Below are 13,625 nucleotides of genomic sequence, written 5' to 3' on the forward strand. Positions count from 1 at the left end.
GAATAATTTATATTGCGCGCGGAATAGGATAGGCGGCGTATGCGTTAATTAAGTTGCGAGGGCGCGCAAGGGCTGTCGAGATGCGTGCGGACACGCCTTACCATGCAAGAAGCAGGGGAGAGCGTCTTGAGGTGTGCGGGGGGAATATGATGCGTGGGGCCGTGTGCACGCACGAGTCTCATTCTGTTGTTCACTCTGGTTTGAGCTACCATCAATGTTTGTTCTCATCTGGAGCTTTTCATTATCTTGGCCTTTTGTGCTAGGCAACGTGAATAGAGCGTGTGTGAGTGAGTGAGGAGTGTGTGGAGTTTTTTTGGGTTTTTGTTCCCAACAGGCTCTCCACGTGGGCTTCTAGTCGGGCAGTTGTACGGATAGCTACAACCTGTCTCCAGGCTCCCCACGTGGGCTTCTAGCTGGCCAGGTGTAGCGAATTGCCTGCAACCTGCCGTCCGGCTCCTCACGTGGGCTTCTAGTTGGAGCGTTGTACCGTTTATCCGCAACTTGTCTCCAGGCTCCCCACGTGGGCTTGTGGCGAATTATCTGCGACCGGTCACCAGGCTACCAACGCGAGATAAGGTTCTGGCCAGACAGGCCATCGTTAGGTGCGGTAAGAAACCGCGTGCGTTCGATTGTCGTCTTGCGTCGGAAGCGAACGGTAAGAGAGCTCTCTAGCGTGCGACCAAAAGGTACCTCGCGTCGTTTATTCTATTAATATATTTTCTTTCAGCGTTTTGTTTGTAATTGTATGCTTCATCAGTTCATTGAATAAAGTGTTCTCTTGCCCCGGCTTTTCTCTCAATTCCGTGAGAGTTTTTATGCCGAGGCAAGTAGCTTTGTGCCGTGTAAAAGTGTTTTGCTCATTTATCTATCCTGTCCTATCTCACTCATTCCAGCGTTAAACTGTTTAATAGAACTCATTGGGAGGGATTCGACCATTTTCTGGTCACGTATATAATTGCTAGAAACATTGGTGCCTCGGGTGAGGAATGAGTGATAGGTTGGATTGATAAATTCGTAAAATCGGAAAACGCTTGCGTCTTTGTTCCTCGGTTCTTTGTGTGGACTTCTTTGTGGCTTTGTCTGAGTGTTGCGTCATCGTTCTTTGTCCGCTGGGATCGCGTGGCGCGTGTGGATTCGAGACGTGCCACGTGTTGGGTCTTCACTTCCGGCCGCACGGCTTACCCCCACTTAGCTAGCGCTTCACTTCCGGCCGCACGGCTACCCCTACTTAGCTAGCGCTTTACTTCCGGCCGCACGGATTCCTTCTTCCGGTTTGAGACTTATGCTGAGCGTTAGGCCCGTTGGTGGGGACGCGAACAGCGAGTAGTGGGAGATCTGAGAGTGGGACCACGGTGGGGCGGCAGCGCCGCGTTTCCTTGGTTACGGATTAAATATCCGCGTCTTCTAGCACGCGCGTTCTTCTCTTTCCCCTCTTCTTCGTCTACCGTTTCGGAGAGCAAGAGTGGGGACAAGACAGCTTTCCTCCGTGTTCTAGTTGTCGTTACATTTACTAACTCCATTGTTCGTTTTTCGATTCGCTCATCATGCCTCCTGCTGCTTTGAATAAGTTGGTCGCCCTGCAGAGGACGCGTTTAGCCGAGCTTAAGAGTATCCATCGTCGGTTAATGGCTAGACCGCTTGCGTCCCTGGAGGTCGATCTGATTCAGCCGGGAATAGATGCGTTGGCTACGGTGTTTGCGGCGGTGCGGCAGACCCACGAAGAGATCGCAGTCAGGCCGGACGCTCTGAACGACCCGTATATGATAGAGGATGAAATTGAGGAAATCCGTGAAGCATATGATGAAGCCTTTCGCGCGTTCGTAGCGTTGCGTCGACAGCTTGTCCAATCAGAGGCGCCCACCCCCACAAGGGAATCTTCCCACCCCCAGGGTTCCGGATTAGATCCGAGTTTTTCGAGCTTCCAAAGATGTCACTGCCGAAGTTTTCGGGCGATGAGGAGGATTGGGAGAACTTTTTTGACAGTTTCAGGTCCATGGTGCACGAGGCCCCGCGACTGGACGATACCGCCAAGTTGCGATATCTGAAATCGTGCTTAGTCGGTGAGGCTGCAGGATGGATTAAAGATGTGTCGACTAGCACTGCGAATTATGCTAGCACTTGGGAGGCGTTAAAGGCACGGTATTATAATCCGATGCTCCTTCTGTTTAAAAAACTTCAGGCATTGTTGGATCTTCCGCGTCTTAAGAGGGAGTCCATCGCAGAGCTGCGTTCACTCCTTGATAGGATGCAGTGTATAGTTAGGTCTCTGAAGAATGCGGGTTGGCCGGTAGAAAATTGGGATAGCATACTTTATTTCTTGCTAGTTACGCGATTGGACGTGGACACGCGTAAGTCGTGGAATGCGGAACTCATCTCGATGGAGGGGTTGATCACAGCTTCAGGATCGGAGTCAGGAAGGAGAGGCGCCCCTGGGCCCTGCTTTATGCCCACGTTCGCGGAATTGGTCGGATTTCTCGAGAAGAGGGCTCGGGTTTGTGCAGTGCAGGGGGAAAACCGAGGGGAAAAAAGGGTAGCTCCCCCCCCTAGATCAAGTCTCCCCCGCAAGGTTCATCATTCGAGGGGTCCGGCGATCACGACTAGGGGTTTGGAAGTGGTGTTCAGTGTCCACTTTGTGAGGGTCCACACCGGGTGTTTGGTGTGTTCGGTTCAAGTCAATGCGTTACCGGAGCGGATACGAGAGGTTGGGCGTTTGGCCTTGTGTGCCAATTGTCTCGGGCAGCATTCGGGGAAGGCTTGTTCCTCTAGGGTGCGCTGTTCCGCGTGCAAGGGCAAGCACCATACGCTTATCCATACGCCCAGTAGAGTAGGAATGCAGAAACCCTCTTCCAGAGCGGTTGCGGGAGGTTCGGGAATTAATGGGACTGGTGCGCCAGTGAGTTTGCATGCGGCTACGTCCTCGGATAGCGTTAGGAGTATTCTGCTTGCCACTGCACGAGTTTGGGTAGCAGGCACTAAGGGGAAGGGAACATGGGCACGAGCGCTTCTGGATCAGGGATCGGAGGTTTCCTTTGTTTCCGAAAGGATCAAGCAGTTACTCGGATTGTCTAAGCGGCGTACTTATGTGCCTCTTTCAGGACTGGGGGCAGTTGATGCGGGTACGGCCCGGTCGGGGGTACGAGTTACTATCCGGTCGGCGGTCGATACCACCTTCCAGGTCGAGGTGGATGCTCTGGTGTTACCAAAACTAACTTCTCTGCTTCCGTCTATCAATTATACTTCCAGGGTTGGCGGAGACCTGTTCAAGGACATTCCGTTAGCAGATCCAGAGTTTGTCGTCTCGAAGCGGATAGATGTAATTTTAGGTGCCGATGTTTACGGCCAATTGCTCCGGCCCGGGATAAGAAGATTCTCGACGTCGCAGCTCGTCGCGCAGGATACGGCGCTTGGGTGGATCATCTCCGGACCGGTGGATGGAGGAGCTGCACGGCGGGCGGAGGCTACAGCGACTACCTCTTCTTCGCTGGTTTTGCACTGTTCGGCTCAGGAGGAATTGAATCACATTTTGCAGCGGTTTTGGGAGCTAGAGGAGGTGTTAGATGCGCCTAAGAGATTGAAACCAGAGGAAGAGAAATGTGAGTTAATTTTTCAGGAAACGCATCAATGGGATTGGAGAGGTCGGTACGTTGTGCGGCTACCGCTAAAGCAGGAGCTTCCCCCAGTGGTCGAGGAGACAAGACGGATGGCCCTTAGCTCTCTTGCTTGTTTGCACCGTAGGTATGCGCGGGATTCACGATTGGCTCAAGCGTACCGTGACTTCATGAGGGTGTACGAGGAGCTAGGCCACATGTCACGAGTCCCGAGGTCGGAGGTCCTGCGCCGAGAGGCATGGTACTTACCTCACCATGCCGTGGTGCAGCAGGATGAATCCAGGTGGAAGCTAAGGGTGGTATTCGATGCCTCTCGGCGTACGAGGGACGACACTCGCTAAATTCCTTTTTACTTACAGGTCCTCCATTACAGAGCGATCTTTCCTTAATCTTGCTCAATTGGCGTAGGTACCGAGTGGCGTTCACGGCTGACATTGTAAAGATGTTTCGTCAGATTCGAGTGGAGCCGGAACATCAGGACTACCAGCGGATTATCTGGTCGCCTGACGCAGCATCTGAACCGGTGGAATTTCGTTTGAATACTGTCACTTACGGCACAGCTTGCGCTCCCTACCTGGCGATTCGTACTCTGTCGCAATTAGTACGGGATGAAGGTTCGCGGTATCCATTGGGATCTCGGTGTTTGGAGTCGGAGACGTATGTCGACGACACTTTTGCCGGTGCGGATGACATACCGACAACAGTTAGATAGAGGGATAACTGGTTAAGTTATTAGATTCTGCTGGCATCCAGTTAGATAAGTGGGCGGCTAATTCTATAGAGGTTCTTCCAGATTCTGCACGACCAGGTGTGGAGAAACACATAGAAGGTAATCAGACTGTCAAAACGTTAGGAGTTCGATGGGTCCCGGAACAGGACGAATTTAGGTTCGACGCGGCTAGCGTAGCAGACTTGGCTGCCGCCCACACCAAAAGATCCGTTTTGTCGAATATCGCTCGCTTATTCGATCCATTAGGATGGTCTCTTACGGGTGGGAGGCCGGTTGACACGTTCTCATCTAGCTTTTGATCGGAAACACCCGCCAGTCTTGCTTCAACACTCGCATCTTAGTCGACTATTTGTGCGGCACGCACACCACCAATGCCTCCATGGGGGTCCGGCTTTAACATTGGGTTACCTGATGTCGCAGGTATTGGTCTTGGGCAGGAATCGGTGGATAAATCAGTTATTCGAGTCTGTATGCCTTGCAAAAGGGCTAAGCCTCAGCTAGCTCACCAACTTATGGGTGAGTTACTCGTGGATCGAGTGGTAGGGAGTAGGGCTTTCGCCAATCCTGGCCTTGATTATGCGGCTCCTGTACAAGTGAGGATGTCAAAGGGTCGTGGAAACCGATCGGGTAAAGGATACATCGCTTTGTTTGTCTGCTTCGCTACTCGTGCTATCCATCTCGAGCTGGTTAGCGACCTATCCTCGGAATCTTTCCTCTGTGCATACCGTCGGTTCGTAGGAAGACGTGGTATTTACCGAAACCTTTATAGTGACAATGCTACCAATTTTCAAGGGGCCGATAAGGAGCTTAAGGCTATGTTCCGCCGGGCTTCGGACTTTTATCATAGGGTTGCATCTCTCCTCGCTAACGACAGAACGAGCTGGACTTTCATTCCCCCCAATGCTCCGCATTATGGTGGGCTGTGAGAGGCTGGTGTCAAGTCGGTCAAGCACCATTTGAAAAGAGTTGTGGGTGAACATACGCTCACCTTTGAGGAGCTTTCCACCGTTTTCGTGGAAATCGAGGCCTGCCTTAATTCTCGTCCATTGGGCCCGCTGAGTTCGGACCCAGACGACCTGCAAGTGCTCACTCCCTCTCACTTCCTCAATGAGGGAGTGTCGGCTTTGATTCAGGACGCCGAGTTATCTACTTTGCCGGAGAACCGGTTAAATAGGTTTCAACTCCTTCAGCGCGTCCGCAATAACTTTTGGAAGCGGTGGTCAAACGAGTACTTGTCACAGCTACAGGGTCGAGAGAAATGGAGGAATCCATCTGAGAACTTCCGAGTCGGGCAGCTGGTACTGATAAGGGATGATCGGTACCCTCCCTGAAAATGGCCGTTGGGCAGGGTCACCGAGTTGCACCCTGGCCCGGACGGGTTGGTGCAAGTGGTCACCGTCAAGACCAGCACCTCTTTGCGTCAGCGACACATTGCGCGTCTGTGTCCCCTCAGGTTCGACGATAGGGACGGTTGAGACAACCAGTCAACCGTAGCTCGGTTTGGTTCGTCAGTACGACGAAGGCGGGCGGGATGTTCGGCGATATTTACGTTGTTAGAATAATTTATATTGCGCGCGGAATAGGATAGGCGGCGTATGCGTTAATTAAGTTGCGAGGGCGCGCAAGGGCTGTCGAGATGCGTGCGGACACGCCTTACCATGCAAGAAGCAGGGGTGAGCGTCTTGAGGTGTGCGGGGGGAATAGGATGCGTGGGGCCGTGTGCACGCACGAGTCTCATTTTGTTGTTCACTCTGGTTTGAGCTACCAACAATGTTTGTTCTCATCTAGAGCTTTTCATTATCTTGGCCTTTTGTGCTAGGCAACGTGAATAGAGCGTGTGTGAGTGAGTGAGGAGTGTGTGGAGTTTTTTGGGGTTTTTGTTACCAACAGGCTCTCCACGTGGGCTTCTAGTCGGGCAGTTGTACGGATAGCTACAACCTGTCTCCAGGCTCCCCACGTGGGCTTCTAGCTGGCCAGGTGTAGCGAATTGCCTGCAACCTGCCGTCCGGCTCCTCACGTGGGCTTCTAGTTGGAGCGTTGTACCGTTTATCCGCAACTTGTCTCCAGGCTCCCCACGTGGGCTTGTGGCGAATTATCTGCGACCGGTCACCAGGCTACCAACGCGAGATAAGGTTCTGGCCAGACAGGCCATCGTTAGGTGCGGTAAGAAACCGCGTGCGTTCGATTGTCGTCTTGCGTCGGAAGCGAACGGTAAGAGAGCTCTCTAGCGTGCGACCAAAAGGTACCTCGCGTCGTTTATTCTATTAATATATTTTCTTTCAGCGTTTTGTTTGTAATTGTATGCTTCATCAGTTCATTGAATAAAGTGTTCTCTTGCCCCGGCTTTTTTCTCAATTCCGTGAGAGTTTTTATGCCGTGGCAAGTAGCTTTGTGCCGTGTAAAAGTGTTTTGCTCATTTATCTATCCTGTCCTATCTCACTCATTCCAGCGTTAAACTGTTTAATAGAACTCATTGGGAGGGATTCGACCATTTTCTGGTCACGTATATAATTGCTAGAAACACAGGTTATGGGTAGATAATAGGTAGAATTGTTTCTCTGTAATAACAAGGATTTTATTTTATTTTGAACAAAATAATAATGTAGCAACTTAGACTAATTATTTATCCTACCTGTAAGAACAAAGAAACAACATTCAATGCTAATATCCACACCGTTGTTTCTTGATTAATTTTCTTATATATATATCTCTTAATCTCTGTATCTTTTCACTCCTGCTTTCTTTGTAGCACTGGCGCCACTTGTTTTATTCCTTAACCTATATTAATCCAGAGATCTAACTTATCTACCTATTTACGCGCTAAATTCAACATAGCTAAAACTACTGTCCTTACATATATTTAATTACTTTTCCGTAACATTCAAAAGCGTCAATTTTATTTTCTTCTGTTGCTACCTGAATCATAATTCTTCGTGATATAATTGGTTTTATTGTACCCGCCTGTAGAGCTTTTATCATCAATTCCGCTGATTCTTTCTTTTTTTTTTGTGGTAACTTGATAAGGTCTTGTAAACAGTAACTATATACACTTATGAACCGTATTAAATTAGATAGTGGTAATGGATTGTAATTAGGCTCTTTAAAATTGTAAATCATTACCAAATGTTTTATATTTTTAACAATGTCCAAACAACTTTCCATATCGTCTAAGATGGAATTGTTTGCAACTACAAAATCAAAACCTTTGCCTTTCCTTATATTCATAATATTAATTCTATAGTCTTAAACTTTAATAACATTGGACTGTGGTAAACGTTATCGCATCGACTCGATCACTAGTTTTTCTGCATCTGTTTCGTAAGTAGTGTAAACATCAAAATTATAAGATTAGGATAAATTTATGAGAGCTTGTCCTACGTCACTGGTACCATTATGAACCAATACAGTTTTAATTAGTTTAAATCTACAAGTATCCGAATGTAAAATGCAGAAAGCTGCCAAATAGGCTTAGGGAATTTTTGAAACATCTTTAAAGCTCCAACTGTCTGGAATAATCCAAGTAAAATCTGGATCAGCTGAAATTTAATTTCTTATAGTGAAATTATCAACTAGTCCTATTACTATACGACCTTTCTCATCTGTCCCTGAATATTCTGTAATAGATATCTGTGATTATAGGCTGACATCATTTTTTAACCAATATTCGTATGCACCTAATTCAAATGCAGAACATTTTACCTTCACCATCCTATTATTTTTTTCTTTAATCAATGGTAATTTTTCCCTCCATACTAATGAGCCTGATTTATTAATTTTCGCTTGCCAACGCATAGAAGAAGTAGATTTTACTCGCAATGGCATCCATCTGTATGTGCCCCATACCCCGTTTGGGGCTAATACATTTTCACGAAGATTAAGTTTTATTTGTTATTTATAGAATTCATTTTGAAGTGAGAATTTCGGTGCCTCAGCATCTTGTTGATCAAAAATTTGGTTTTTTATACGCCGGTTCTCCTTTTATATCTCGAAGTATCTCAAATATATCATTATCGATAATAGTGTTAACCACAAATATAACATTGTCATATTTTGTGTCTCGTAAGCAGATTTTTAACCGATCTAAACAGTTTTCGTGGTTATTAACGACAACAGTTTTTCCTAAATTTCTTTTTTTATGTAAAAGAAGAGCTGTACGACAGAGAGCAGTTTTTATTTTCAGGACGATGTTTAATCCCACACTTGTTAATACAGAAATCGCATTATCTTCTTCTTTTGTTTCAATAATTGTCAATAAAAATGATTCTTTACCGAGAGTACTAATAAGTCTTCTTACATCGGTATAATGCGCATTATTTATAATCGTTAAAATAAAATTCTCATTAATTGTCTTATAAAGCAACTCTCTAGAAATTAATTTTATATTGAAATTTTTCCTCGTCCTTTTTATGGTTCTCGAGAAAATCCAAAATATTCTCATTTTTTTTTTTTTGACTGATTCGTTAACAATATCTTTTCTTCACTGTTCATGCCAATATTTTTGGAAATTAATCCTAGTACTTCGTTTAAAACATCGTCGATATCCATCTTTGTTTTATTGATATTCTGGATAAACCGAAGTTCATCCGCGACAATTTTCCAATTCCTGTTTTTAAATATTATTTCTTTAAATTGGATTCCACTCATTTTAATTCTGGGGCAAGCAATTAGGTTTGCCCGTTTTTCAAACTTCATCGGTAAGGCTACGAAAAAAAAACAGTATAGTTCATACAGTTTGTTAATATATGATAAATTACCTTATTTTTCGTGGAAACATTTATAAACACGATATTTAAATAAGTGATCAGAAAAATGTTTTTTAATAATATAACAAGTTTGATGTACGAGCATATTTGGTGTAAAAACAATTTTTATATCGTTTGAAAAAAAATATACGTATTAACTTCTTGCATTCTAGTCATTTTTGTTTTAACAAATTGTCTATTGTAACATTTCCTAATTGTAAATGTTAGTACCTAAACGTTAAAAATTAGCTGCTGATTATTATTTTTAAAGATACAGTTAAAAATAAAGTATTATCAAAGCATAATTTATTAAATAATGCTTATTTTAATTTCTTATTCTTTGATTATAAATAAAAAAAATTACTATTTATTTATGTTTAGTCCAAAAATGCTCTTAAGATTCTACAAATTCATTTCAATTTTTATTTACTTGGTAAAGAATTTGAAGAGTTTTAAAACTTTTCGTCTGTATTGTATCTTAATAACCACGAGTAAGTTAATATTATGTTTCAAATGCTTACCATTGTTTTCTTTCATTTTTTCTGTTAATTTTTCCATCTCGATGACGAGTTTTTGTATCCTACTCGGTACCAACATATTTTTATTCCTACTGCTGATAATATGTACTTGAACTAATCCTTCTAGTAATAATCTCCAGTCTCTGCTCCATTTAAGTGCTCCACTAGAACACGATGTAGAAAGTCCGCTTATAATATTGTAAGATTCTTCATACTGGTAACCATGTAAAAATAGATTAGAGTAAATATTTTCTTCCTCTAAAATTTTCGTTTCTTCTTTTGGTAAAATGATTTCTGGAATCTCTTTTTCTGTGTTTCTGCTAAGCGAATAGTTCCAGAAGCTATCATAATTTCATCTTTAGTTTTTACTTCAAATTTTCCTGAACCTGAAAATTTACATTATTTCAAATATTGTTATGAAATATTATATTTATAGGATTGCTATTTATACCTTTAAATATCATAATAATTAAATGAATTTTGCCATTTCTAGGTACTTCTAGTAATTTATTGTGAATAATAATGTTCTCGAGTATAAAAAAATTATCAGCCTTACTCGGTATAAAATTCGAGTAAATATTCACAACCAACTTTAAATAGACAGCTAAAGAAATGATTACATTGCCGTTAATTTAAAAATTTCGTAAAAACTTGTATTTCCCTGATTCCAAATCTACCAGTTCTTCTATTTAAAGAGCTTCCCAAAATTTACAACTTTCCACGTGCCTGTCAAACATACACAATAATTGTTTATAGCATCCATTTGAAAAAAGTCTATTTTGTACTTACCAATCAGAACTGTGTTCCCATCGAACAAGAGGAGAAATAGATGGGGTTTCTCTGGAAACAGGATAAGGAACTCTCGGATAGAGCTTTCCTGGCGTAATTGGAAATCCAAGATTATAAAGCTTTCCTAATGTGGATAAAATAAAAATTGCATTGTCCTTATAACCTCGTTTTGTTAATGATAAATTAATGCAACCACTGTCCAATGATTTTCTTAGAATTGCCTAATAAATGAAAAGTATTAGGTTATTTAATTTAAAAAAACTGTATTAAAATATTAATTCCAACAAATAAACCTGTAAAAGTCCATGGGGAGAAATTTCAATCGTTATAGCGTTTTTTGGTAACATTGTTAATATTTCTTCGAATAAGACAGGAGAAAGGAGATTATTCGTATGATATTCTGGTGAAGAAAGGTGAGCTTTCATTAAATGCCACTCATTTTTCGGAATAGACGTGCATAGCCAACGTTTACTGCGATTTTTTGGTTGAGAGATGACTTTTTTTAAATATTCTAACAACTTTGGACCAGCTGGAGAAATGTACCGACTATGAAAAGCAATATTACTAGTCGGCACGGTTTTAGCAAATATTCCTTTACACTAAAGAAAAAATAAGTATAGTTTCAAAATTTTAATATTTTTAATGTCTATCGAATAATATCTCCTAAGCATTACCTGTAATTCTTTTACAAAAGCTTTTATGTACTCGGTAGGTCCACTTATGGTAGAACTGTCGGGTCCATTATGACAAGCAATATCAATGTCTTCAGGACAGAAATGTCGCAACTGTTTGTAACCGAGACCTACTGCGGCCATCGTTCCGTGTATCAAATCACTTTCTACTGAAGCCAAACCACAAGAAAGAGCGCTTAAAATCATTTCCTCAGCAGTAAAGCAACCATCTTCGTAAGAACAACCCAGCTCACCAACAGAATGCCCGATCACGTAATTCGGTTTCACACCGACAGCATATAGAGTATCTACCAGACCAATCTACGTAACAATTATCCGAAATTATTCATTTAAAAAAAGAAAAAATAAACACTGCTGAAGGGGAAACATTAGATATATTATTACTTATATTGCTGCTATTCCCAGAAAGCAGTTTATAATATTATCGTATATTGTTGGATTTTTATCGCATATAATATGCACAATATCGTAACTTTGAGGTCTTAAAACTACATCACATTTTTTTATTGCTTCGGCAAAGATTGGTATTTTCATTAGTGATTCACCTAAAAGAGAATTTTACATTTAATATATACGAGAGAGAGAGAGAGAGAGAGAGAGAGAGAGAGAGAGAGAGAGAGAGAGAGAGAGAGAGAGATGTAACATTTTTTTAATTATTTAAATATAATATTTGTAGTACCCATTCCTGTCCATTGTGATCCCATCTCCGAAAAAACGAACCAGATTTCTCGAGATTGAACTGATAAATTAGCTTGAACCATTTCTATCAATTGCTCTGAATCAGCTGCTTCAAAATCTGGAATTACTGTATACCCAGAATACAGAGAATTGGAAAATGGTTTCTCAGAAATATCAGTAATTAATTGAGCCAATTCATCATCTCCTCTGTTCGAATTTAACTAAACACAAATAGAATATATTTCACGATCATTTTGCTTAATCAGTTCGGTCGTAAAATAAATATCTTACAATATCAAAGATCGATGATATCATTTCCTGAGTTCGACAAGAAGCTACAAAAAGTCGTGGCATATTATATGGTGAAAGTTTTCTCCTTTGCTTCTTTTTTGAATGACGTTTTAGGATAATGTGAGAGAAGGAACCGTTTAAAGCAGCTGTGTTAACAGCAGCGTAGCAATCCGTCCAAGGTGTTGGTTCTGTAATTACTTTTACGCGTCCATCCCGAAGACATTGGGCCTCTTCTGGAGGCTCGGAATAATGAAGATTCGGAGGTATAACTCTGGTCTCCATAGCAATTAGTACCTAGAAATAAAAAATAAACAAATGGGAAATATTAAACCAAATTTGCGTTGTTTTATATTTAATTTTGTCTTTTCAGTAAATTTACCTTGATTATCGAATTTATTGCATTATTATTATAAGCGTTACCAATGTTTGACTTAACAGATCCTATTAAAAGAGGATTAGAAAGATTTCGATCTTGACCATAAACAAGATCTATTGCCTTTAATTCTTCGAGATCCATTGATTGATTGCTGTACCATCGGCCTCGATGTAAGTTACGTCGCTTGGTTTTAGACCGCAGTGTTTCAATGTCTGTTTTATTATTTGAGCCTGAAATTCGGCTGTGGGAAATAGACACGTGTTTCTTGGAATTGCTTCAGTGTACTTAATAGAAAGATTAACGACCTCGGCATAAACTCGCTTTGCATTTTCGGCTCTTTGAAGGAAAATTGTTCCTATCGAGTCGCTTCTCGTGAATCCAGACGCTTTCTTATCAAAAGATCTATTTACTCCGTCTGCTGAGACACTAAACCTAAATAATGGAATGCACAAAACAAATAATTATTTATAAATTACGTAAAAATTCAACTTGCTATTCTAAGACTTTTTATTATCATTGAAATGTAAAAAATATAAGAAAAATTGCCTTTTTGTTTTTACATGCAAGAAAGGAATTAATTATATCTAGTATACTCTTATTTTATCTAAATCATGCAGTTGGTAAGATGTTTGTTGAAGTAAGCCTAATATACCACCACTAACAATCGCGTAATCGCAATTTCCAGCCTTTATAGTTTCGTACGCTTTTTGAATTGCTAATGAACTTGATGTGCTGGTTGAATCGATAGTGCAGCTTGAGCCAGTAAAACCCATGCAAAACGAGATCCGGTTTGATAGTTTGACGTCCGCGCAGTTAAACGAGAAACCCCACACAAAAAAAAACAAAATTTCGTTCCTTATCCCGGTCAATTTCTATTAGTATTAGAAACTCTACACGGTTTAGAACTACGTTCCCTATTTTTGGTCAGTCCGTTAAGCCGGTACTCTACCAGGGATCTGGTCTAGAAGAGCTAATTGCTTGCAAGTTGAGATGGATGAGGGGTACTTACCCTTGAAATTGATGAATATGACCTCTGGAAATATGGATTGTGCTGAATGCCGATGATCCACGGACCCAATTTCCTTTGAATCGATTGCGTCGATTGGATGGTCGCAGGATGTCGGTGTAATAAGGTTTTTGTTAATAAATAAATATCACTTGATTAACAGGTAAAAACTAAAGTATATTCTTCAATGGCTAG

General features: G+C 41.9%; 3 protein-coding genes across 6 annotated transcripts; all 3 read right to left on the bottom strand.

Annotated features, from left to right (window-relative positions):
• Nucleotides 1-6,930: 6,930 nt before the first annotated feature.
• LOC122522353 lies at nucleotides 6,931-7,963 on the bottom strand. The gene is made up of 2 exons (XM_043643413.1): nucleotides 7,193-7,963; nucleotides 6,931-7,116 (listed from the first exon to the last, which is right to left on the bottom strand). The coding sequence occupies exons 1-2, from the start codon at nucleotides 7,561-7,563 to the stop codon at nucleotides 7,050-7,052; spliced, it is 438 nt and encodes a 145-aa protein (XP_043499348.1). The 5' UTR covers nucleotides 7,564-7,963; the 3' UTR covers nucleotides 6,931-7,049.
• Nucleotides 7,964-8,742: 779 nt separating this feature from the next.
• Nucleotides 8,743-12,564, bottom strand: LOC122521890 (fatty acid synthase-like). Of its 4 annotated transcripts, none has more exons than XM_043642628.1 (9): nucleotides 12,428-12,564; nucleotides 12,049-12,342; nucleotides 11,759-11,978; nucleotides 11,464-11,624; nucleotides 11,062-11,379; nucleotides 10,681-10,986; nucleotides 10,388-10,608; nucleotides 9,602-9,762; nucleotides 8,743-9,038 (listed from the first exon to the last, which is right to left on the bottom strand). In XM_043642628.1, the coding sequence occupies exons 5-9, from the start codon at nucleotides 11,263-11,265 to the stop codon at nucleotides 8,773-8,775; spliced, it is 1,158 nt and encodes a 385-aa protein (XP_043498563.1). In that variant the 5' UTR covers nucleotides 11,266-11,379; nucleotides 11,464-11,624; nucleotides 11,759-11,978; nucleotides 12,049-12,342; nucleotides 12,428-12,564; the 3' UTR covers nucleotides 8,743-8,772. The 4 variants fall into 4 exon arrangements, 2 of the variants coding, with proteins under 2 accessions (XP_043498563.1, XP_043498564.1); XR_006304946.1 differs by lacking the exon at nucleotides 8,743-9,038 and adding an exon at nucleotides 10,155-10,324 and having other exon boundaries at nucleotides 9,624-9,984; XR_006304945.1 differs by lacking the exon at nucleotides 8,743-9,038 and adding an exon at nucleotides 10,050-10,324 and having other exon boundaries at nucleotides 9,624-9,984.
• Nucleotides 11,733-12,565, bottom strand: LOC122521976 (fatty acid synthase-like). Its single transcript, XM_043642738.1, has 3 exons — nucleotides 12,428-12,565; nucleotides 12,049-12,342; nucleotides 11,733-11,978 (listed from the first exon to the last, which is right to left on the bottom strand). Exons 1-3 carry the CDS (start codon nucleotides 12,563-12,565, stop codon nucleotides 11,733-11,735), a joined length of 678 nt encoding a protein of 225 aa, XP_043498673.1.
• Between the last annotated feature and the right edge of the window lie 1,060 nt (nucleotides 12,566-13,625).

The sequence above is a fragment of the Polistes fuscatus genome, unplaced genomic scaffold (genome assembly GCF_010416935.1).
Source record: "Polistes fuscatus isolate 324 unplaced genomic scaffold, CU_Pfus_HIC Scaffold5, whole genome shotgun sequence".
NCBI lineage: Eukaryota > Metazoa > Arthropoda > Insecta > Hymenoptera > Vespidae > Polistes > Polistes fuscatus.